Source organism: Peromyscus maniculatus, chromosome 8 (assembly GCF_049852395.1).
Source record: "Peromyscus maniculatus bairdii isolate BWxNUB_F1_BW_parent chromosome 8, HU_Pman_BW_mat_3.1, whole genome shotgun sequence".
Classification (NCBI taxonomy): Eukaryota; Metazoa; Chordata; class Mammalia; order Rodentia; family Cricetidae; genus Peromyscus; species Peromyscus maniculatus.
The window spans coordinates 86,708,360-86,734,127 of NC_134859.1; the positions used below are offsets into that span (position 1 = coordinate 86,708,360).

At 43.1% G+C, this 25,768-nt stretch overlaps 3 protein-coding genes across 14 annotated transcripts; all 3 read right to left on the bottom strand.

Annotated features, from left to right (window-relative positions):
- Nucleotides 1–1,921: 1,921 nt before the first annotated feature.
- Nucleotides 1,922–9,015, bottom strand: LOC102915869 (uncharacterized). 8 transcript variants are annotated; one of them, XM_076543352.1, is made up of 3 exons: nucleotides 8,939–9,015; nucleotides 8,534–8,746; nucleotides 1,922–2,381 (listed from the first exon to the last, which is right to left on the bottom strand). In XM_076543352.1, the coding sequence occupies exons 1-3, from the start codon at nucleotides 9,013–9,015 to the stop codon at nucleotides 1,922–1,924; spliced, it is 750 nt and encodes a 249-aa protein (XP_076399467.1). The 8 variants fall into 8 exon arrangements, with proteins under 8 accessions (XP_076399467.1, XP_076399471.1, XP_015846405.3 ...); XM_076543356.1 differs by lacking the exons at nucleotides 8,534–8,746; nucleotides 8,939–9,015 and adding an exon at nucleotides 2,530–2,626 and having other exon boundaries at nucleotides 1,922–2,397; XM_015990919.3 differs by lacking the exons at nucleotides 8,534–8,746; nucleotides 8,939–9,015 and adding an exon at nucleotides 2,520–2,626 and having other exon boundaries at nucleotides 1,922–2,357.
- Nucleotides 9,016–16,012: 6,997 nt separating this feature from the next.
- LOC121826606 (uncharacterized) lies at nucleotides 16,013–16,702 on the bottom strand. Of its 4 annotated transcripts, none has more exons than XM_076543359.1 (2): nucleotides 16,611–16,702; nucleotides 16,013–16,508 (listed from the first exon to the last, which is right to left on the bottom strand). In XM_076543359.1, the coding sequence occupies exons 1-2, from the start codon at nucleotides 16,700–16,702 to the stop codon at nucleotides 16,013–16,015; spliced, it is 588 nt and encodes a 195-aa protein (XP_076399474.1). The 4 variants fall into 4 exon arrangements, with proteins under 4 accessions (XP_076399474.1, XP_076399473.1, XP_076399472.1 ...); XM_076543358.1 differs by having other exon boundaries at nucleotides 16,013–16,502; nucleotides 16,569–16,702; XM_076543357.1 differs by having other exon boundaries at nucleotides 16,013–16,178; nucleotides 16,239–16,702.
- Nucleotides 16,703–21,756: 5,054 nt separating this feature from the next.
- LOC143267012 (uncharacterized) lies at nucleotides 21,757–22,359 on the bottom strand. Of its 2 annotated transcripts, XM_076543366.1 has the most exons (2): nucleotides 22,283–22,359; nucleotides 21,757–22,222 (listed from the first exon to the last, which is right to left on the bottom strand). In XM_076543366.1, exons 1-2 carry the CDS (start codon nucleotides 22,357–22,359, stop codon nucleotides 21,757–21,759), a joined length of 543 nt encoding a protein of 180 aa, XP_076399481.1. The 2 variants fall into 2 exon arrangements, with proteins under 2 accessions (XP_076399481.1, XP_076399479.1); XM_076543364.1 differs by having other exon boundaries at nucleotides 21,757–22,359.
- Between the last annotated feature and the right edge of the window lie 3,409 nt (nucleotides 22,360–25,768).

Below are 25,768 nucleotides of genomic sequence, written 5' to 3' on the forward strand. Positions count from 1 at the left end.
CTTAATGTCTATATAATATATAAAAGTACATACATATACATTACATATAAATATATTATCAAGTATAATATAATATATACTGTAAGAAAACTGTTACTTTTTGGTTGTTCAACATTGCTTTGGCTATTTGGAGTATTTTACAAAAGTGTTTCCATATGAATTTTAGGTTTCTCTTATTTCCTACTTCCATGAAGAATGTCAAGAAAGTTTTGTGGTTATTGCAATGAATCTGTAGATGGAGTTAGCTGACGTGGCCATTCTCACAACATGGATTCTGCCCATCTATAATCACCGATAAGTCTCTCCAACTTCTAATGCCTTTTTCATCATGTTTCTTCAGGGTTTCATACTTTTACTGTGGAAGTCTTTCCCAACTTTGGTTATGCTTTAGTTACTTTTTTTTTGGAGGAGGATACTGTGAATGACATTTTTTCTCATCATATCTATTGTTGGATATATCTCCATACACAGCCTCAAATTCTACTTTTGAAATGCAACGCTCTTATTTGAATGGAGAATGTCCCCATAGGGTTATGGTTTAAATACCTGGTCTCCAGCTGGTGATGCTGTTTTAGGTGTGCTATCAAATTAGCCTACTAAACCAAAGAGTCTAATTTTTGCTTTAGAAACAGAAGCTAAATTAATACACAGAGGGCCCCTATATACCTTTTCTGTATAATGATGCTATTTGTGGCCAGATCTTTGTGTGTGTGTGTGTGTGTGTGTGTGTGTGTGTGTGTGTGTGTGAGAGAGAGAGAGAGAGAGAGAGAGAGAGAGAGAGAGAGAGAGAGAGAGAGAGAGAGAGAGAGCGCTCTTTGTAAGTCTTCTAAGAATTAATAGGCACTAGACATTTGTAAATCTGTAGCCAGGAACATAATTTTCAAATTAGTTTTACTCGTTTTGAATGTGTTTTTAAAAGTTTTATATCTATTGTTTGCTAACATTTCCCTTTATAATTAAGGGTAGTCTGAGAACATTTTACAGAAGTACAAGCTCTGACAAGAGAAGCTACATTATATTTTTAAGATGTTAAAATGTTACCTACTGGACAAGCAGAATAGACTTCAGATTAACTTAACCTAAGCATCTTTCCTTGCACACCTCTTGGTGGCTTAAAGGTTTACTGACACTAACTCCTTGGCACCTGTCACTTACACCTCTCCCGTTGTGGAACCAACTGGGACAAATCTTATCCTTAGCAACAACTGACAGTAGAGGACCAACATTCCAAATGACTTCAGAGAACACTGTTAGGAAATTCAGCGATGGGATGGGGATGACATTATTAAGAGAAGGACACATGTCTGTTCAAAGGAACGGAAAAGAGCATTATACATCCACCCTCTCATTGCTTGAGTGCTCCGCATAGAATACTTAAATACTCTCCTATTTAAGCCTCCTCTCTGTCAGGAAAAGTCATCAGGAAGTGAGTTTAATGTGCATGGCCTATGAAACCATCTTTCTGTACTGGGAGGGGGAATGCAGAGGGAGCAGAGTGGGCATACTAGAAATGACCAGCTGGAGTTCCTTTGCTGTTTATAGATGAGCTAACTAGAAGTTCAGAGGTGGGAACAACCATTTGAGAAAGAGAAACAAGGAAACATGGCTTTTTTATATTTGTAAAACTGCATATTATTTATTTATTTAACATGTGAGAAAAATCTCCATTTAAAAATATAGCAGACAACAAAGATTTCTGCTGGGTTAAGGTGAGAGTTGACAGACTCCAGAGAAAACACACGCTTGTTTACATGTTGTAAAGAGATACTCAGCAGCCAGCAACAGTGACAGCATATTTGGAGGTCGAAATCATTATCAGTTGGAACAGAGGCTTTATGCTGGGCCTCTCAGGATCAGCTCAGAGGTGGTCCACATCAGGAATGCTGGGTGGTGAAGAACAGGAGACTGTGGGTGAGAGCGCTCAGCAGCAAGAACTGCTAGAGCATGCTGGGCGGCAGCAGGAGGTCTGGCAACAGGTGGGGCGGCAGCAGCTGGAGATGCAGCACTGAGGCCTGCAGCAGCTGGACACACAGCAGCTGGGCCTGCAGCAGCTGGACACACAGCAGCTGGGGCGGCAGCAGGAAGGCCTGCAGCAGCTAGAAATGCAGCAGCTGGGGCGGCAGCAAGTGGGTTGGCAGCACACAGACTGACAGCAGCTGGGGCGGCAGCAGCTGGACACACAGCAGCTGGGGCGGCAACAGCTGGACACACAGCAGCTGGGGCGGCAGCAGGAAGGTCTGCAGCAGCTAGAAATGCAGCAGCTGGGGCGGCAGCAACTTGATCCACAACAGCTGGAACTGCCACAGCAGGGGCGGCAACAGCTGGACACACAGCAGCTGGGGCGGCAGCAGGAAGGCCTACAGCAGCTAGAAACGCAGCAGCTGGGGCGGCAACAGGGGCGACAGCAGCTAGAAATGCAGCAGCTGGGGCGGCAGCAGCTGGATCCACAACAGCTGGAACTGCCACAGCAGGGGCGGCAGCAGCTGGAGATGCAACAAGATGGTCTGCAGCAGCTGGACACACAGCAGCTGGGACGGCAGCAGCTGGGCTGGCAGCAGCTGGGCTGGCAGCAGCCTTGGCCACAGCCCTCCTCAGAGCAGACAGAGCCACAGCAGGAGTTGACCATGGTGTCGGAGGTGGAGGTTCTGGGTGGGTTTACAAGGTGGTGGGTTGGAAGGTTTGGAAGTGGGAGTCTCCCTGCCCACACCCCCTTTTATACCCCACTGAGGGGCTGCTGTCCCCACATGGAGCATTCTTTCCCTGTTATTGTGTTGATAAACAGGTGATTATCAAATTAGGTGAGTTTCTCCTCCTGGTTAAATTATGAAGGTGGATGAAAAACATGATTTCCTCTTCCTGATATTAGGATTCATCATCAGCTCTTGCTGAACCATTTCCTAAGTGTCTTTCTTGCCTTAATTTCTTGACAACCAATTGTCACATGACATTGTGCATCTAATCACTGTATGGTTCAGCATCATGGTGGATGGCTCTACTGTCTATCCTTAGATAATCATGGTTTTTAAAGACCCATAATTGTTTCTGGTGACCCAGGAAGATAAAGGATTATTATACCAATGGCTCATCGACAACAGGTCAGGTGGCCACTGACGATGTGAATATTAGGACCATTGGCATGAACAAAGAAAGGTCTTCTTCATGTGACTCACACATCTTCTAGACCAATTTCAAAGTGGAAAACTGAATGGGAAATGTTGATATTTACCCCCTCCCTTGACTCTTTTTTTTTCTTTTGCCAGAAACACTCCTTTAATATAATCATTTATAGGACCTTTCTCTACAGTGGGTTACAGACCTCAACTGGCTTAAAAATTCAGATTTCTCAGCTCTGGCCTGTGGAATTATTTCTTTTCTTTTCCAACCTAAGTTTCTGGCTTAACAGAACATATGTAGCCATATCTTGCCTTTTCCCACGATTTACTTTGCAACTCCATTTGATAATCAAGTGGTATTGTCACTTATTCTAATTTAAACCCAAATGTCCTGCTTTCAGCTCGGTTTTTTAGTAGGAGACTCTCCTGTTTTGTGTTTCACGTGGGGGCTTAGTCTCCCCTCTGTGTTCATTTTACACATGTATATATATGCATATACACACATGTGTGTTTTGTGATTTTATTTATCACATATACTTACTTATGTGTTATATGTATGTATATATCACATGTGTAAATATGTGATGTGTGTATGTATATATCACACATGTAAATAAAAAGAGATTGATATGTATCTATTTTGGTATACATTAAATACTTAAAGGGCACAAAATACCCATCCAATTAGCTAGGTGATTAATGTTTCAAATATGAGGGATGCTTCAGTCCCTCTGCTGAACTCTGTCGGTCAAGAAACAGATGGACAGAGGATAACTGTGTTAACATTATTACATTTCTTAATTTGGACCATTTAGTGGCCAAGCGTTATGCACTATTTTTATGACAATTTGTTCAACAAACACCGAGTCTCCAGGCTTTTTTCTCATAGGCTTATATTTGTAAAGCTTGACAAGATGAAGGATTTAAATGATGATATGTCCCGAGAGAGATTTTCCCCTGGATTGCTAAAGTAACAAGGACACTTCTGCTTCCATAGGAATGGGCATAGGAAGATTTCTTGATTACTGGAGGAGTTGTGGAGCCCAGTCCCAACTGATACATCTGCAAAGTAAGGCTCAGGGATCCTTGCTGAAGAGGGAGTGGAAAGATTGTTACAGCCAGAACATCAGGGAGTTTGCTGTGAGACTGTGTCTCCTAGGAATGTCAGAAGCTCCACCCACAAAGTCTCACCAACATGGCTGTGGCACAAATCTTAACGAGTCTTATTAGTAAAATCAAACCTGAGGCCAGTTATTGGGGTGGATGCTGGAAGATCAGAGGAGCAGAATAAGCCACAGCTACCTCACCTTGCCAATTCCTCAGCTGATCCTGTTTCCGCAGACTGGATGCCTCTGAGTCCTCATCCAGAATGAATCTCAGCTAAACTGCTGCTCCAAAGCCTGAAAGCTTAACCAGCCAAATGCTTAACCAGTCAAATTAAGTTAAGCTACTAGTTTCTGGTCCTCATGCTTTATATACCTTTTTGCTTTCTGTTATCACTCCCTGGGATTAGAGGCTCACTTTCTGGGATTAAAGGCATGAGTCACCTTGCCTTGCTGTTTCCAGTGTGGCCTTGAACTCACAGAGATCCAGAGGGATTTCTGCCTCTGGAATGCTAGGATTAAAGGCATGTGCTACCATTGCCTAACCTCTATGTTTAATATTGTGGCTGTTCTGTCTCTGACCCCAGATACATTTATTAGAGTGCACAATATTTTGAGGAACACAATACCACAACACATAGCTGCCTAAACATGAGTTGAACAAGGCTGACATCAATAAACATGCTAGTGTGGACGGGGGAAAGCTTATGAAGTCTCAACCCTACACAAAGAACTACCAACAAGTAAGGAATGGTTGGAGTGGGAGAAAGAATCTTCCCCAGGGAAAAACATATCAATTGGTTATTCATACCAAGTGGTCATCTCTCGAAAACATACATTCAAGTACATTACACAGATTGTGCAGGTTGTAATTATGTATTTAGGAATTTGCATATACATCACACACACACATACATGAAGAGGAAGATGATGTAATTGTATTATAATCTTAATAAAAAATAATTTTTTTAAAAAGAAAGGTCTTTTGGTAAAAGACTTGCCTAGGACCACACAGTACTGGGCTCAAAGTTACAGAATAAAATAAGTCAGATGAGCCCCTTTCCTCTCCTAAATGGGTAGAGCACATTCTCTAAACCAGTGGATCTCATGACTGGCTGCAGGAGGATAATCCACAGAGTATTACAAACTGTCAAATCCTGGTTTGTGCCCTGGACAGTCTTCTTTTAACTGCTCTGAGCATCAGCAATTTGTAGAAGTCCACAGATGATCCCAGTGAGCCTCGAGACTTGAGAGTCTCTCACTAGACTGCCCACATTCCCTGCATTTGTGTCTCTTGTCATATTCAACAGCAACTCTGAGCACCATAGAATGAAGTAATGCTGTCTCTTTATTATCATAGGCCGATCGTAACACTGACCCACATTGATGAGAATAGACCAACAGGGAATGGAGTCCAGTTATTGGATTTATTTTAAAAGAAGAAAGCACCAAACAGAAGAGACAGTGCTATATGCTTTTTGCTAAAATTTACCTGCTATAAAACAAAATGGATAATTAACATCAGGACTAGATAAACAAATTATGTGACTGCTATCTGGCCTATCGCTATTCTATTATACACAGCTCAGTTTCCTAAACTCTGAGTTGTGACGTACGGAGTCATATAACTGAACATGGGGTTCATTGGGTAAAAAAACTACTCCTAAGGGCAGGTCCTGTGCCTAGCAATAGATGGCCAACACAAAACAAAACCAATAGCTTTGGAGGGTCCTTGTCTCATAATGCATTGTCTGGGCAATATTTTCATTTATTTTTTTCTTTCTTTATTTTCTTCCCTTACAGGTCTTCTGTACAAAATTATGATTTCTGAAGGTATGTTTTTATGGGATTTTAGGGTGTGCAAATGTGAATTTTAGGTGGGATTTGGTATTTTATTTGGAGGAGTTTTTGTTAATGGAATCCATTTACTGGTTTCTTTCTCATCGAACTAGTTGTTGGGGGCATCGCACACAGACTCTAAGTACCCTGTAGAGGTGTGGTAACAGTAACAGGACAGAACTGGCATAAGAATAGATAAGTCTGCAGATCTATGGAACATAACAGCGGATCCAGAAATAAACTCATGCACTATAGCCTTCTGAGTTTTAATAAAGTTGCTATGAACATATTTTAGGGGAGGGTCCATTAAGATCAATCCACGTGAGTCTGTTTAATGGGTATTTATTAAGATAAAATTGAGGACCTACACTCACGAATACAGAACCGAGGAAACAGCTGGGGTCATCCTCTGTTCTGACCAGAAGTGAATCCACCTGGCAGCTCGATCAGACCAGGAAGCAGGCTGCAGGGAGAAGGGGCTCTCAACCCTTCTCCCTTACTTTTTTTTTTTTTTTTTTTTTTTTTTTTTTTTTTTTTTTTTGGTTTTTCGAGACAGGGTTTCTCTGTGTAGCTTTGCGCCTTTCCTGGGACTCACTTGGTAGTCCAGGCTGGCCTCGAACTCACAGAGATCCACCTGGCTCTGCCTCCCGAGTGCTGGGATTAAAGGCGTGCGCCACCACCGCCCGGCCTCCCTTACTTTTTAAGAGGTCACATACTAAGGCAAGAAGCACCACCTCTTTTGGGCCCTATAGCCCAAGGTCATGGGCAGAGCAAATACCACTACAAGGGTTCCCTTAGCAACTTGGGTTAGGAAAACAGGATACCCACATAGGGAACTGAAATGTATCCCTTGCTCATCTCTCTAGATGAATACTCACTCAAAATGGATAAAATGCTTTAACTCAAAATTTGAAAAGTTGAAACCACAAGAGGAAAAACATAAGAACATTCAAAATGATAGTAAGAATTGACAAATTGAATCTCATAAAAGGAGAAACAACAGAATGAAGAGAAAGACTGGGGAAAAATCTTCACCAGTTATTCATTGCCCAGAATATTAATATCCAGGATATATTTAAAAACTCAAAAATGCTAAAAAAGAAATGAAAAATAATAAATCAATAAATAGGCAATATGTTCAGAAGATTGAACCAAAAATCAAGGCTTGATCCTGACACCATGAAACTCTCTACACTATGTTAGACTTTTGCAGAAGGAAAGTGTCACTGGGTTGGGAGCATGGGTATTAGATTGCTTGTCCTCTGAGACCTGCTTTTATCCAGAGATTTGACACAAAGTTGTTTATCAGGAAAGTGATCTGAGGAAGCATTGAGGTGAACTTAGAGTATGATGAAAGTCAGCATGAATCATGTGATCAGAACATCTCCAGGAGCAGCAGGGCTCCGTGCCACTGAAGACCTAAAGAAAGTTATGTAATGCACATTCACCTGACTCAATGAGCAAGGGCTTGTGCTCACCCAATCCCTCTCACTGCTTGAACTCTGTGCCTAGGACCTTCAGCTCTCCTACCCACTGCTGCTTCTTCAGCCAGAGGTCCATGGTGTACTACAAGAACATTGTTCTGCATAGGAAGAGAAGTGCCACAGGACAGAGCTGGCATAGGCTGTCTTTGTACTTAGAAATAGTGGTACTTCAGAATTTGACAGATGTGAAAAACAATCTGAGAGGAGAAATAAGTAGACATGGTACACATTGTATGCCTGCAAAATTCAGATTTATTTAAGATACAAGAGAGTTTCCAGCCGGGCGGTGGTGGCGCACGCCTTTAATCCCAGCACTCGGGAGGCAGAGGCAGGCAGATCTCTGTGAGTTCGAGGCCAGCCTGGGCTACCAAGTGAGTCCCAGGAAAGGCGCAAAGCTACACAGAGAAAATCTGTCTCGAAAAACCCAAAAACAAACAAACAAACAAACAAACAAACAAACAAAAATTTGCCGGGCGGTGGTGGCGCACGCCTTTAATCCCAGCACTCAGGAGGCAGAGCCGGGTGGATCTCTGTGAGTTCGAGGCCAGCCTGGGCTACCAAGTGAGCTCCAGGAAAGGCGCAAAGCTACACAGAGAAACCCTGTCTCGAAAAACAAAACAAAAAAACAAACAAAAAAAAAAAAAAAGAGAGTTTCCATTTTTAAGAATATAGTAAAGAACCATTTTCTTCCCATGGGTCAAACTTATACAGATTTCAGAGAAAATTTAAATTTGTGGTCATTTTAGAGAAAAATAATAAATAGGCAGAAGTAAGGACAGCATATTTGGAGGCCCAAATCATTATCAGTTGGAACAGAGGCTTTATGCTGGGCCTCTCAGGATCAGCTCACAGGTGGGCCACATCAGGAATGCTGGGTGGTGAAGAACAAGAGACTGTGGGTGAGAGCGCTCAGCAGCAAGAACTGCTAGAGCATGCTGGGCGGCAGCAGGGGGTCTGGCAACAGGTGGGGCGGCAGCAGCTAGAAATGCAGCACTGAGGCCTGCAGCAGCTAGAAATGCAGCAGCTGGGGCGGCAGCAGGAAGGCCTGCAGCAGCTAGAAATGCAGCAGCTAGGGCGACAACAACTTGATCCACAACAGCTGGAACTGCCACAGCAGGGGCGGCAGCAGCTGGACACACAGCAGCTGGGGCGGCAACAGGGTCTGCAGCAACTAGAAATGCAGCAGCTGGGGCGGCAGCAGGAAGGTCTGCAGCAGCTAGAAACGCAGCAGCTGGGGCGGCAACAGGGGCGACAGCAGCTGGATCCACAACAGCTGGAACTGCCACAGCAGGGGCGACAGCAGCTGGAGATGCAGCAGCTGGGCCTGCAGCAGCTGGACACACAACAGGTGGGCCTGCAGCAGCTGGGCTGACAGCAGCTGGACTGGCAGCAGCTGGACTGGCAGCAGCTGGGCTGGCAGCAGCCTTGGCCACAGCCCTCCTCAGAGCAGACAGAGCCACAGCAGGAATTGACCATGGTGTCGGGAGATGGAGGTTCTGGGTGGGTTTACAAGTGAGTGAAGATATTGGGTTTGGAAGTTTCCTTGCCCCGCACCCCCTTTTATACCCTGCTGAAGGGCTGCTGTCCTCACATGCAGCATTCTTTTCTTGTTATTGTTTGTGTTGATAAACAGGTGATTATCTAATTAGATGAGTTTCTTCTCCTGGCTAAATTATCAACGTAGATGGAAAACACAGTTTCTCTTCCTGGTATTAAGATTCATCGTCAGCTCTTGTTGAACCATTTCCCAAGGATCTTTCTTGATTTAGTTTCTTCTAAACAATTGTCATGTGACATTATGTGTCTAGGCACTGTGTGGTTCAGTCTCGTGGTGGAAGGCCCTATTACCTACTCTTAGGTAATCGTTGGTATTACAGGCTCATAATTGTTTCTGGTGATCCAGGAGGATAAAATATTTTTATACTGATGGCTCATCCATAATGGGTCAGGTTGGCCCAGAAGGTTTGACCACAAAACACTCAATGGTAAGAGAATAGGAAGCCTATTAAGCCATATCTCGTACCCCATGTGGAGCATGGTTCACTTTCTAGATTATTTTTCAATGACAAGCACAGAACAATTTTAGGCAGAAAACTGAATGATGATTTTTTCCCCCAGAAACAAAGCTCTAACCCTGAGTTTAGTTCTTCTTAGGGAAAATGGGCTTCAGCTCAGCTATACCTCAAAGTCTAGGAGCCTTTGTTCTGCCATGTGGGCTTCTTTTCCTCTGTCTCTGGTAGCCTGTCCTTCTTGCTTTAATAGGAACTCCTGGCCTAGGGTCTTGCTTTTCTCAGATGTCCTTCAGAACTTCAGTTAGATGAGCAACTTCTGGCCTCTTGTTCTCGTTGGCCCTGGACCTCCTGTGTCTGCAGTGGTCCTCATCCCTGTAGATGTCTCATCTGAGTCTCTAGTTGGGTAAGTGGGTTAGACTTTACCCTTCAGGACCTCCTTTGAAAAAAATGTAAAAAGAGTGAGTAATCTACATGAAAGGAAATCAGCTTATATTTATTTATAGTAGGGACACAGTAATGGCTTAAGGGGTACATAAATCCCACCCAAGTGGCCAGGTGATTAAGGTTTCTAAAAATAAGGAATGCTACCAGTCCACTATTCATGCTCTGCTGGTATAGAAAGAAACAGGCAAAGACTTGCTGTAGCTATGTGATGACATCATTAAATATCTTAATTAGGACCCTTTAATGACCAAGCACATTGCAAGATTTGTATCACACTTACTTGCTTAGCAAACATATGGTTTACTTGTATTTTTGTTGGCTCGTAGTTGTGAATTAGACAATATGTAGTTTAAGCAATGATGCATGTCAGAGTTTTGCTGTTGATTGTTTGATCCACTGTTATAAGAGGGACCAAGGAGGAAATAGAGGTATTGGATGAAGACTGTGGTTATCAGTAGGAAATTTTCTATTTCTGTTTAAGATTAGGAAAGCCCTTTCCCTGAAGCTAAAAATACACTGAATTCTCCCTGCACATCAATGTACACAGTCACAAATCTTCAGCCAACACAAGTGATTAGTGGCTGCAAGATGGAACCCCCATGGGAGACATAAATTATAGTGTCTGGCACCTCTGTAGAAGGCTTTTCATTTTATAGTAGTGGGCTTGGACTTGGTGTCCATATTTTATGACACCCCTCAGGTTGTTCCAATGGACAGTGAAATCTGAGGTCACCTCACTAAATAGTCTACATGGCAAAAAAATAAAATAATGTTGATTACATTTCAGTAATGTGGCTATTTACATAATAGAAAAATGTCTGTGATTTAGAACCACTGATCTTTGAACACTGTAGACTGAAATACCAGTAGTCTTCTTACCTATTATTTTAGGTAGCTCTAATACTCACAGTACCTGAATGACACCAATTAGAATGGATTAATAGACAATCAAGCTTTGTTTGAAATTACTATGTCTGGAACACTGGCTTCTATGTCTCTTTTCTTGACCACATGTATCCTTTGACCTCAGGGGGAAAAATTACGATTATGAATTCTCAATTATTTTTATATAACTTCTCTTAGCCATGCTCCCTCAGTGCATGTCTCTGACAAATGTAGTTTAATTACATAGTAAGTTTGTGGAGGTTGTATAGAGATAATTTTACTATACATGCATATTTTTACTTCTTTGCTAAATACCTTATACTAGCTGGGGCAGGCAGCCTTGAAATTTGCCACCAATTATTATCATTTTCCTAGTATTCAAGATGTATGTAATTCCTTGTCCTCAAGCCACTTACTTCTAACCAGATTGTGGCTTTCCTCTTGGCCAGCTCTGTTACCCAGGTTCTTCTTGCATCATTGTCTTTTTGATGAACCCACACTAAGTGGGAGAGATTCCTGTGTCAAAAACCCAAGAACAGCCTGATTTCAGTACCTGGAAAGCACTGAGTCTCTTACTCCAGGTGCTTCAAAGGATCAAGTACTCTCAGCCATCACAGAAGTGATCATGGAATCAGATTCTTCCAAGCTGTCTCCTCACAGGTGATCCCAGTGCCAACTGACACCTTCAGCGAAACCTTCTAACGCACAAGGAAAACTGGATGCACCTGACTCATGGTGCACAGAAACTGTTAGATAATGAATGTGTGGTGTTTTTGTTGCTACATTTTGAGGAGGAAATATAACAGAGATACAGATATGTTGGAATAGATGTATTCATAAGGTCCCAAGACCCAACAGGCTGTTTTCTGGGTGGCATGGAGACTGTTAACTGAGGTGATATGTAAAAAGCAGGCAGTAGTGTGAACAGCATCACAGAGAAATTCAGTAGTGCCAAGCCACTAAAATTAGAGTTTTGGTAGCAAATATTACAGTAGACTGTAACTCTCTATGGATAACAGGATAAGATCACAGACAGCCCAGGTGAACCATGTAACTATCAGAGTTTATGCTGGATAGTGTGGAGTACTGTAGCTTATGGGGCTGTGTGGGGACTGTGAAGAGTCTTTGGAGTTAATCATAATTCAAATATGTTGTAGAACATTTGTTTAACTAGGCAAAGATGTGTTATATTTGTTTATGCTGCATTTGTTTAATGAAGTAAAGATGTGCTGCTTTGCCTGCCTAAGGCACCTTGTTGGTCAAGTAAAAATGAATGGCCAATAGCTAGGTAGTAGAGGGACAGATGGGGCTGTCAGGCAGAGAGAATAAGTAGGAGAAGGAATCTAAGCTCAAGAGACAGGAGAAAGAAGAGAATGAGGGAGAAAAAGAGGGAGATGCCTGGGGCCAACCAACCAGGCAACTGCCAGCCAATCAGACACAGAGTAGGACATACAGAATGAAAGAAAGGTAAAAAGGCCCAAGGCAAAGTGTAGATGAAGAGAAACAGGTTAATTTAAGTTATAAGAGCCCCAAAGAAAATCTGATACATTTGGCATTCCAACATGGGGCCCGAACTTTCACATAGGGGCCTGAGAAAGCTGAAAGAAAGAGAGAGAGAAGAAAGGAAGGAAGGAAGGAAGGAAGGAAGGAAGGAAGGAAGGAAGGAAGGAAGGAAGAAAGAAAGAAAGAAAGAAAGAAAGAAAGAAAGAAAGAAAGAAAGAAAGAAAGAAAGAAAGAACAAATGGATACAGCTCCTTTAAGAGGCTCTGCCATACAGCAAGCACTTGAGCAGCTGGCATGCTAAGTAGAAACAGCAAGCTAAATCAAAACACCTGCCTCAGTGTGGGCACCAACTTCCTAGAACTGGGGCAGTTGAATACAGCTCCCAGTCAGACTCAGCTCTTGCCCAGGCCTGCAGGGAGTCGAGGGGGTGGGTGCAGGGGACACATATAAAGCTCAGTTCTCACAGACCAGAACTCTGCAAATTCATGAATATGGTATGCCTTTCCAGCGTCAGTGTGTTCTTTAGTCTTTTTTCTTCTTCAGTGTTTTATAACTTTCACTATGTAGGTCTATCCCATCTTTTACTAGGTTTATTCTAGGTGTTTTATTTTGTGTGACAGGAACTATTGTGACCAGAATTGTTTTCCTGATTTTATTCTCATTAAATTTGTTGGTGGAATCACAATAGTGGGTGTTGTAGAGCCAAGATAAAACTAGCATGACAATGCCACAGTACAAGACACATAGAGACATCAGCATAATAGATCAGGAGAACATGCAGAAAACTGAAACTTGATCCCTACCTGTCTTCCTGAGAAAGCAAGTCCCTAAACACAATTACATGAGAACAGTGTTGAGTGGGTTCTCTTTTAACAACATTGAACTCTCTCTCTCTCTCTCTCTCTCTCTCTCTCTCTCTCTCTCTCTCTCTCTCAACTCTAACTCCCTCCCTCTCTCTCTCTCTCTCTCTCAACTCGAACTCTCTCTCTCTCTCTCTCTCTCTCACACACACACACACACACACACATTCACACTCTCTCTGTCCCTCTCTCCCCCCATGTGTGTGCATGTGTGCATGTGTGTGTGTATATAGGTGTATGTGTGTGTGTAAAACAATAATAATGATAGAGGAGGCCCTGAACTTGAGAAGGAGTTGGAGGCATAGGAAGAGTAAGGGGGAAGAGGAGGAGAAATGATGTAACTATAGTACTCATACGTGAAATTCTCAAAAAAAAAAAAAGTTTAAATAAAAATTTATTCAAAATGGATCAAAGACCTTAATGTATGACCTGAAACTTTCAAAGTATGAGATGAAAATATGGGAACAGTTATTCAAGCAGTGCATAGACAATAACTCTCTGAGTAGAGAGTACCATATGTGCCCCTTACCACTCCAGTATGCCCCCCAAAAAATAATTAAAACCTGGGGCTGATTGGACAATGCTGACTACATCTTGGCTTGCAGGCAACAGGAAGTTGACTTAGACACTGGATGGTATCCTGAGCATAGGGAACCTCAAAATCCACCCCCACAGTGATACACTTCCTCCAACAAGGCCATACCCAATATCCACTCCAACAAAACCACACCTCCTAATAGTATCACTCCCTATGAGATTATGGGGGCCATTTACATTCAAACTACCTCATTAGGCATTGGTGTTTTGACTGTATGTATGTCTTTATAAGGATATCAGATCCCCTGGAGTTACAGACAGTTGTGAATTGCCATGTAGGTGCTGAGAATCGAACCCAGGTCCTCTGGAAGAGCAGCCAGTGCTCTTAACCACTGAGCCATCTCTCTAGCCCCAAGACCTAAAACTTTTAACTCCAAAAGATCCAGTCAATAAATGGATAAATGATACAAACAGATGCTTTCAAAGAGAAAAATTATAAAGGACTACTAAATACATGAACAATGGTTGAATATTTTTTAACCATCAGGAGGATATAAATCATACTACATTGAAATTCTACCTCACCCTAGTCAGAATATTTACCATTATGAAAACAAAAATAAATGGTACAGTGGATGCAAAAGAGTAGGGCCCTTATACCCTGCAAGTGTGAGTATAAACTGGTACAACTGGAAATCAGTGCAGTTTTCTCAAAAACTAGAAGCAGAACAGAAATGATCTGGCTATAGTCCTCCTGGGTCTGCACAGAAAGGCACTGAAAACAGCATACAGTAGAGATCCTGGCACACCCACGTTAATGGGGTTGCTATTTATAATAGTCAAGCACCCAAATCAGCTCAGTGTGTATCTACAGATGAATTGGTGATGGAAATGTGGCATATGCACACCATAGATTATTCACCCATCAGGAAGAATGAAATTCTGTCATTTGCAGGAAAAAGCCTAGAACATCATATTAAGTAAAACAAGTGAGTCTCAGGAAGAGGAGCATCAAATGTTGCCTCACATAGGTGAAATCTACCAAAAAAGGACTGTAAAAAGTAGGAGAACTAACATGGAAAGCATTAAGGTTAGCAAGAGGGCAAAAGGGGGATTAGTGTCAGGGAGGGCAAGCCAACAGACCTGAGATGGGGTTATATTCTATACATATGAAAATGTCATAATGAGACCCAGTATTTTTAAAGTATTAAATTCTAAAAGGAAACCATCTGGCATTTTTTTAAAAAATCAGCAAAAAGACTGGAGATGTGTGCATAACACAATTGCACAAATATTGGACAAAAGATATAGCTACAGGTTCATGAAATACATCAATGCACTAAGTGGCAATCCTGAGATTAGGTCTTGACACTGTACAGTCATTCACGTTGTCTCTGTGTAGATGCTGAGTGACACATGAATAGGGATATGAGATTCTTGAGTTGCTTCACTGGTGGGCTGTCTCAGATATGGTGGAGAGCAGTGGCAGACATGAAGTAGTTACTTGGGCAATAGTCACAGAAAGCATTTGAACTTGATAGATCATACCAGGCAAAGAGGAAGCTAATGGAGACCACAATGAGCCAAGCCCCACAGGAGACAACTAGCTTCCATAATACCCAGGGCCTCAGTAATACCACAGTGGCACATTTCCTCTTGGAAGGAAGCAGGGGAGAGCATGTGATCACAACTGTATTTCCTTGCTTGAGCTCTGTGCTCAGGGGCTTCTCTATCCTTCCTACAGAGCACTTTTCAACTAGAGGCGTTTAGGGGGATCTGTGTGCTCATCCTATGAGATCTTCTTCCTACACAGGAAGATGAATACAGGGGGAACACAGCAGACACACCAGAAATCATCTGCTGTGATTTCTGCAATCATAGCATTGTTAGAGATGGGCTAAAACACTGACAAATGAGGATGACAATTCAAGAAGGAGAGATGAGACACATACACATTTGTATGCTTACAAAACTAAAGTTTATTTAAGACACAAAGGGGAAAGCTGTGTTTGAAAATGGAGGAGAGAGAAAAATGTAAGGCTAAGTTTACAGATTTCATAGAAAAATCAATTTTGTTTTCATTTGATAGAGACACAGGGAAAGTGTATTTTGGAGGTAAAAACCAGTATGTTAAGACAGAGGCTTTATGCTGGGCCTCTCAGGATCAGCTCACAGGTGGGCCACATCAGGAATGCTGGGTGGTGAAGAACAGGAGACTGTGGGTGAGAGCGCTCAGCAGCAAGAACTGCTAGAGCATGCTGGGCGGCAGCAGGAGGTCTGGCAACAGGTGGGGCGGCAGCAGCTGGAGATGCAGCACTGAGGCCTGCAGCAGCTGGACACACAGCAGCTGGGCCTGCAGCAGCTGGACACACAGCAGCTGGGGCGGCAGCAGGAAGGCCTGCAACAGCTAGAAATGCAGCAGCTGGGGCGGCAGCAGGTGGGTTGGCAGCACACAGACTGACAGCAGCTGGGCCTGCAGCAGCTGGACACACAGCAGCTGGGGCGGCAGCAGGAAGGTCTGCAGCAGCTAGAAATGCAGCAGCTGGGACGGCAACAGCTGGATCCACAACAGCTGGAACTGCTACAGCAGGGGCGGCAACAGCTGGACACACAGCAGCTGGGCCTGCAGCAGCTGGACACACAGCAGCTGGGGCGGCAGCAGGAAGGCCTACAGCAGCTAGAAATGCAGCAGCTGGGGCGGCAGCAACTTGATCCACAACAGCTGGAACTGCCACAGCAGGGGCGGCAGCAGCTGGAGATGCAGCAAGATGGTCTGCAGCAGCTGGACACACAGCAGCTGGGGCGGCAGCAGGGGCGGCAGCAGCTGGGCTGGCAGCAGCTGGGCTGGCAGCAGCTGGGCTGGCAGCAGCCTTGGCCACAGCCCTCCTCAGAGCAGACAGAGCCACAGCAGGAGTTGACCATGGTGTCGGAGGTGGAGGTTCTGGGTGAGTTCACAAGAAGGTGGGTTGGAAGGTTTGGAAGTGGGAGTCTCCCTGCCCACACTCCCTTTTATACCCCATTGAGGGGCTGCTGTCCTCACAGGCAGCATTCTTTCCCTGTTATTGTTTAGGTTAATAAACAGGTGATTATCAAATTAGCCAAGTTTCTTTTCCTGGCTAAATTATGAAGGTGGATGAAAAACGCAATTTCCTTTTCCTGATGTGTTAGGGCTCCTTGTCAGTTCTTGATGAACCATCCGTGAAGTATCTTATGGGCTTTAGTTCCTTCTAGAAGAGTTTTCACAAGACGCTGGGTGTCTTATCACTCTGTCCTTCTTTCTCATGCTTTACAGCACCACTGTTTATTGGGGCAACTATTTTTCTTACACTGTATATTCTTCCAACTATCTTTTCTCGTGACTGGGAGGATAAAGCTGCATTAATTTGATGGCTCATCACAATGACTCAGATGGGACAAGGTTAGGTCCTGGATACCTCCCTGTGTAGTCTGTGATCCAGTTTCTAGGTCTTTTAAAACTGGAAATGGAATAATCTCCAGGTGGTAAGCTGGATGGTAAAATGTTGGGTTTTATTCTTTTTTTTTTTTTTTCTACCAAAGCAAAACTCTAAAACTAATTCTACTGTCACTTTGGAGAGTTGTGGCTGCGGAGCTGAGCTATACCATAAAATGCATGTTCCTCCGCTGTTTCCTTTGGCCCTGTTCCTTTACCATTCTGTCTTCTGGCTGGGACTGATCCTCACAGCCATGTTGTTTCTGTTTCAAGATGCAGAACTGCCACTGCACAGCATGCCGTTGCCTCTTGCTCTAGCTTAGTGGTTCTCAACCTGTGGGTCACAACCTCTTAGGAGGTCACCTTTCACGGGGTCACCGAAGACTATCAGAAAACACAGATATTTACACCACAACTCATAACAGTAGCAATGAAAATAACTTTAAGGTTGGAGTCACCATTACATGAGGAACATTATTAAAGGGTCTCAGCATTAGGAAGGTTGAGAAGCACTAGTCTAGCTTGTACCCAACTTTCCTGTGTCTGTTGAGGTCCTGGCCCCTGTAGACACTCCTGCTCTATGATTTGAGTGCTAGACTGGACTGCTCTGTTCAGGGTTTCCTTTAATAATGATATAACAAGAAAATGATAGGAAGCAGGTATTTAGATGGGAGGATTTCAGCTTACATCTGTTTATGTGTGGTCACAGTAGAGACTTCAAGGGTGCACAATCCTCATCCCATTGGCTAGGTGGTTAGAGTTTCTGATAAGAAGATATTCAAAGTATACCTAAAGCCCATAAGACATTTCACAGCCTCCTCTTGTTCCCTTAGGCTGAAGAAGCAGAGACTAGCTAGTGATGATGTCATCCTTAGGATAATTTAAAGACCAATCCCCTTGCAAGGTTTTCATCTCTTTGGCTTGCTAAGCAAACTTTTCATTTTCGTGCTTTTTACTTTAGGCTTTTCTCTGTAGTGCTGAAGAATGGGAAGGATTGAAACATGTATGTGTTGGCAGTAGTAGTAAAATGCTTGCTAGATTCGCTACATCATAGAAACAGTAAAAAGATAAAGGCACAGTTGATTATTAGAGGAGAGGTTTCTCTGTAGATTTAGGGAAGTTAAGGAAGGCTAGGGCTACAGCCCACATGTAGAACACTGTCTAACATGTGCGAGAACCTGTGGTCAAGCCAAACCCTATAAATTACATGTGAGAATTGAGTCAAACCCTCTCTCCCACAACTAGAACAGTAGAGTACATTCCCCTTGTAAAACAATTTATAAACAATCACAGCCACTAAGCTAGTTGGAGGCATGATTGAATCATTTGGGAAATGTCAAAAATTGCCTTTGCCTACTCTTGCCCAAAATAATAGTTCACTTAATAGGTCTGTAGTAGATCATGTGTGTCAAAAGTTTATAAAATTCCATGGTTTATCCCAGTGCCCAACCAAGATTGAAATTTCTCTTCTTAAAACTCCCACATTACACAGCTGTTTTCGTTCAAAAGAGAGATTGCAAAATCAGTCACATTTCACTCAGTGGCATCCAAATCACAGAGAAAATTTCCCTGAATTGGAAATAATGAGCTCGAAGTACTGTAGGCTAAGAGGCCCACAGCACTGAGAACGGGACTGAAGGCAGTGGGAAGTCGCTCCAGATGGCCCACTGGATTGTTAAAGAGGAAACCCCACACTGAGAGACCTCATTCTACACACCCTGGCTCAATTTTACCGGCTGTCTAGAACAGATAATTGATGTCAGTGTGGTACAAACAAACAAAATGGATAACTTATTCCAGTGCTGTGCACTGGAACCATGAGATGTCTACCTAGGCTGTACTTGCACTGTGTAGGTGGGGTTTAATGTCTCTTGAGTAATTTCTCTCTCTTTAAACTGCTCTTTTCATCTTTTTAAAATACCAAAATGAAAGAAGTCAGTTAAATACCATCAGTTAGAATGGAGAGAAGAAAATCAGCCTGGGAGGAAGGGACTGGACCTGCCTGGACTGAGTCTACCAGGTTGATCTCAATCCTCGGGGGAGTCTTTGCCCTGGAGGAGGTGGGAATGGGGGGTGGGCTGGAGGAAGGGGAGAGGAGCGGGAGGGGGGAGAACAAGGGAATCTGTGGCTGATATGTAGAATTAAATTATATTGTAAAATAAAATAAAATTTTAAAAAATGTAAAAAAAAAAAAGAAAGAAAATTGTATTTGCAAAAGGCATCCAGGAGCTAGGTGATTATCATTCAGTAACCTGGCTCAGGCTGAGGTTATATCTTGTCAAGCATCATATTAGTATATACAACCATTTTTTTCACAAATTCCTGGTATGTATCTTGCCTGTGGCTAAAATGGACAATTAAGTGAGTAACAGTGTCTAACATAACCTCATGATCTACACAGAGAATACAATATGTGTGTCTAGTGGAAAGTCACATATTTCCAGTACAATTAACTTCCTTATAATTAAAATTGAAGCTCCATTAAGTACTAATGAATATATATATTGAATGAATGTATAATGAATGAATGAACATATATTAAATGAAGGAATATATTAAATATAAAAATGAATGTATATTAAACCATATTATCAGTCTTGAGAGTGATGTATGTTTTAGAAATAATGGAAATGCCCCCTCAACCATTGAATGATTCCTCTTTGCTCTTAAAATATTTTCATTGTTCAATCTAATCTTGCTGTTTAAATCTAGCTAAGCATTGCAGTTCCCCTGCTTGAAAATAATCTTTGTTATTCTGAAAACATGCATATACTAGAAACGTCTAAGTGTACATTGACATCACAATAGCTCTTAAGGAAGTGCAGCCTAAGGCCAAGGCAAAGAGACATGTCATCTCCAAGAACGGGTGATGCTGTCTTGACCACATCTCTACCCACACAAGCCCACAGAATCACTGCCTCAGAATTACTGATATAGACCATCTGTGAGCTGAGTCCTGGAAAGCATCTGATACGATTGAGACTGACTGGGACAACAAATCCATTGCTCCACCCCTGCCTGTCTCTGTCGAAAAGGAACATACATTTTAGAATTACAGATGATCTTCATTTTGCTTTTCTTGATACCACTAGCCTGCCAACGGATATCTGTAAACAGTGTAGTTTGGTTTTACAGAAATTTTGTGAATATTGCATAGACTATCACTATTTGCACTTTTTTTTCTTGGTATTATACTCTATCTGAGAACAAGGTTCTCCTGTTGTGGCCCCAGTTCTCTCCATCTACTGTTTCACAGGATGTGTATGATTCCTTCTTTGTGAGCCATTTACTTCTAACCAACAGCACCTGGCAACGATCAAGGGCGAAGTGACAAAAGACTGTGACTGGCCTCTTGGTGGCCAACTCTCCTCACAGATGGCCCCTCCACCACTGGCTTCGATGAATCTGGGTGTTGTGTGGGAGTTCTGAGGTTCTCACTCCAGTGCTACCAGGAAGCAAATGTTCTCAGCAACCACAGCAGTGAACGTGGAAGTGGACCCTTCCAGACTGTCCCTAACATGAGACCCACCTTCCCTGAAGCTGTATGACACACAAGGACACAGACAGTGAAGCCTGTCTGTACCTGATTCCTTATCCACAGAAACAGACAATAAATGCATCATGTTTTAGCTGCTATGTGTTCAGGGAGTGTGGCATGGTCATTGATTATTATTCTAGACTCATTTGGCCTCTCGTCACCCATGAAGGGGGGAAATCAAAAGGTGTGAAGAAGTAGATACGCTAGGATATTTTTAGTCATGAGGTTTGACACAACTGGGTGTACCAGGCTCTGCTGACTCCCCATGGGAGACCTCGTCTTGGAGGAGGTGGGAATGGGGGGTGGATTGGTGGGGGGAGAGCTGGGGGATGGGAGGAGGGAGGACAGGGGAATCTGTGGTTGGTATGTAAAATGAATAGAAAATCCCTTAATAAAAAAAAAGAAAGAAGCCGGGCGGTGGTGGCACATGCCTTTAATCCCAGCACTCGGGAGGCAGAGGCAGGCGGATCTCTGTGAGTTCGAGGCCAGCCTGGGCTACCAAGTGAGTCCCAGGAAAGGCGCAAAGCTACACAGAGAAACCCTGTCTCGAAAAACCAAAAAGAAAAAAGAAAGAAAGAAAGAAAGAAAACCCAGAGGGATGACTCTTCCCCTTAAGATCCTGTAAACTCTCAGTTTACCAAGGCATTAAAGGGCTATTGGGAACAATTTCAGCAAGAAAAATAAGAAGAAACAATGACATTTTATTTATGTACCTTCAAACTTTCAATTTATTTAAGATGTAGGAAACTTGATTTTTTTTAAAGTATAGCAAAGAACAAATTAATGCAAGAGTTTGCAGAGTTCAAAGAAAGCGCAAATGTATGTTCATTCAGACAGAGACAGGCAGGAGTGGAGCAATATATTTGTTGTCCCAATTAATCTCAATTGTATCAGAGGCTTTAGGCTGGGCCTCTCAGGATCAGCTCACAGGTGGGCCACATCAGGAATGCTGGGTGGTGAAGAACAGGAGACTGTGGGCGAGAGCACTCAGCAGCAAGAACTGCTAGAGCATGCTGGGCGGCAGCAGGAGGTCTGGCAACAGGTGGGCCGGCAGCAGCTGGAGATGCAGCACTGAGGCCTGCAGCAGCTGGACACACAGCAGCTGGGGCGGCAGCAGGAAGGCCTGCAGCAGCTAGAAATGCAGCAGCTGGGGCGGCAGCAGGTGGGTTGGCAGCACACAGACTGACAGCAGCTGGGCCTGCAGCAGCTGGACACACAGCAGCTGGGGCGGCAACAGCTGGACACACAGCAGCTGGGGCGGCAGCAAGAAGGTCTGCAGCAGCTAGAAATGCAGCAGCTGGGACGGCAGCAGCTGGATCCACAACAGCTGGAACTGCTACAGCAGGGGCGGCAACAGCTGGACACACAGCAGCTGGGGCGGCAGCAGGAGGGCCTGCAGCAGCTAGAAATGCAGCAGCTGGGACGGCAGCAGCTGGATCCACAACAGCTGGAACTGCCACAGCAGGGGCGGCAGCAGCTGGAGATGCAGCAAGATGGTCTGCAGCAGCTGGACACACAGCAGCTGGGCTGGCAGCAGCCTTGGCCACAGCCCTCCTCAGAGCAGACAGAGCCACAGCAGGAGTTGACCATTGTGTCAGAGGTGGAGGTTCTGGGTGAGTTCACAAGAAGGTGGGTTGGAAGGTTTGGAAGTGGGAGTCTCCCTGCCCACATCCCCTTTTATACCCCATTGAGGGGCTGCTGTCCTCACAGGCAGCATTCTTTCCCTGTTATTGTTTAGGTTAATAAACAAACAGGTGATTATCAAATTAGCCAAGTTTCTTTTCCTGGCTAAATTATGAAGGTGGATGAAAAACACAATTTCCTTTTCCTGGTGTGTTCCTTGTCCACTGCTGCTGAGCCATCACCTAAATGTCTTTCCTGTTTCAGTTTCTTCCAAGAGAGCTGTCACCTGCCATTTTGCATTTTGGTTCTGTTCACTTTGTTCTCATTTTGTATGACCCACTGTACCCTTAGGTCAGGATTGTGGTGATGTAATTTTATGAAAGTATCTCTTATAGTCTAAGAGACTGTGACTTTCGGTGGATGTATACATACTCACACACAGACTTAAAAATATATAATATTTTAATAAGATATATACAGAGACAAATAAAAGCACCAATAAAAGGTGTTTTGTTAATTATAGAGACTTCTATATAAATTTAAGGAGATTAGGAAAGACAATTCGCCATGCCAAAAAAGGGGGGGAGGACAGATTATGTTACTTTTTAAGAGCTATTTTTTTTCATAGCTTCTGGTGGGAGGGGGAATGACTCAGTTTTCTTTAATATCTACTTATATTTGTGGAGGTGTGGGTGTACATGTGTGTGCATGTATGCATACGTATGCAGGTGTCTGTAGAAGCCAATAGACATCAGAGCTGGAGTTAGAGGCAAGTTGTTCATCTTCTGACATGATGATCCCTGAGACAAACTCAGGTTCTTTACAAGCACAGCAAGAGCCATCTCTCCAGTCCCCAAAGACAAGGTGCATTCTTGTTATAGACGACAGGTAGTTAATACCAGTCCCGGAAGCAGTGCTTGTCATGGTTCACTACATGGTGGAACCACTTTGAAGTGTACTGCAAACTAGCCAATTTGATTTATTATTTTATTTGATTTAATTGATCCGGGGTGTAGCTAAAATATACTGCAAGTAAGTGGGTTTCATTCTGGCCTTTTTTCATGATAATATCTTTATCTAAATAGAGATACAATAGTAATTTTTAACAGAGATCAAGTGAACCTTATTTTGGATTCATCTATGTTATTTTATAGTGAAAATCAAGCTTCATTTACATATTTCAGAATATATATTAGATAATATTGTTGGGTCTGTTGTGAAATGATACATATATTCAGAACAATTTGTGAACTACTAACAATGTCCACCTATTGTTGATTCAATTTCACTTTGTTTTTAAAAAGTCTTTCCATGTTACTTACCTATATCTGGCTGTTAGTACTTGGTTATAGCCAGCACCAAGGTCTGTCCTTGTGCTCACAGACAAGGAGAACCTAGAATGTTAAACACACAGTGTTGTTCCTTCAAAGAAAAGGATGCATAGCCTATTATCTAACCAGGAGGCTGGGGGCAGATGTGGTTAATAGCCTGGTGACCTTTTGCTACCTGTGTTGACAAGACCACAATGGATCCTTCCTAAGATCCTTATCATGAGCTTATTTTTCTCAGTCAATCTATAGAATCTATTTTTACACAAGGTGTCTCATGTAGTCGATCCATAGAACCCACCTTTATGGAAGGCATCACATATACTTTACAAAGAGTTTCCACGTATTCACATCCAATCTTTATTTAGCTTACTGTCGCTCAGAGAGATGTGTCTGTGCTTTATTATGCACAAGGGATTGAGTTAATTATCACCAGAAAAGTTTTCACCAATTTGTGCTGTGCTTAAATATGCCTAAAATAAATTACTCAGGGTCAGAATCCCAAAGTTTGAACCAATGCCACCTACCTAGCCGTGTTGAACTGAACTGCCTTCTTGCCTCCCACAGACTGTTACTCTGCTAGCTGTGGTGGCCACAGAGACCCCTGCATTTGGTATTATAAAAACATAGGTATATTGGAAGGTATATGAAATAGTCATGTATAACATAGAAAACAATTATTAAGCCAGTTTCTACCCAACTCAAAGCCCAGCGGAGAGTCTTTGCTTCACCAAGGAGAGTTCCCACATGTCTTTCTTGACTATATCTCCCTCCCTCTACCACAGGGTTACTATCCCAATTTTGGGAGTAATCTTTTTTATTTCTTTTACTCAAAATTCAATGACCTAGGTTTGCATTTTCAAACAATGAAGTTTGATTTTACTGATTTTGAATGCTCTGCAAATAGAATGCGATTATGTGTTTTGAATTTCAATTCTTTTGCTCAGTGTTCTATACTCTCTTGGACAGACAACCTCAAGGGGAGCCCCAGTGATGTTCACTTTATACTGTGCTTTGCACAGTGTATCCACCAAATGCTATGTGTTACAATCTGAGTACCCAGAGGGCCAGCATTAGGAGGTTTTGTGAACCCTCAAAAGGAGGAACCACCAAAGAGGGTCACAGCTCGTTGAGTCATGCCTTCCATTAGGATTTGTCTTAGTTTGGGTTTCTATTGCTGTGATGAACACCATGTACAAGAGCAATTTGGGAAGGGAAGGGTTTGTTTCAGCTTGCACCTCCATAGCACCTGAGAGAAGTCAGGGCAGGAACTCAAGCAGGACTGAAACCTGAGGCAGGAGCTGATGCAGGAAGCCACGGAGGAGTGCTGCTTACTAACTTGCTCCTCATGGCTTGCTCAATCTATTTTCTTATACCATCTAGGACCATGGTCTCAGGAGTAGTACCCAGTGAGCTGGGCTTACCCACCTTAACCATTGATCGAGAAAATGCCCCTCAGGTTTTAAAGTCACTTCCTCTTGCTAGCAAACTCTCTTTTGCAGGCTCTTCCACTGTCACGGGCTTTGATGAATTCAGCTGCAATGTAGGAGAAATTCATGTGGCAAAAGAAAAAAAACCCAGAGACAGCCTTCATACAACACCCACTTGGGTTCTGGGGCTCTCATCCCAATGGTGTCAAAGAAGAAGGTATTCTCAGCTATCACAGAAGTGAGCTTCAAATTGGATCCTTTCAGACTGACTCCTCAGAGGAGACCCCATTGCCAGCCAACATTTTCCCTGAAGCTTATGAAGTGCTAGGAAACCATCAATGCAGCCACACCATCTGAGTCCTGACTCGCAGACACTGTGGTTTATAGTGTACAATCTTTATGCGACTAAGTTTTGAAGTCACGTAATGACAAGTGGCTAGTGTAAAGAGCACCAAGAAAAACAAGAAGCGAGCAAAGGTTGAGGAGACACAGATATGCTACAATATACTTATTCTTAAGGGTTGTAAACCCAACAAACTCATTTCGTTTCTCGGTGGCCCAAGAGATGCTCTGTTTACTAAGATGGTTTAGCAGAGGGCAATAAGGGGTCAGCAGCAT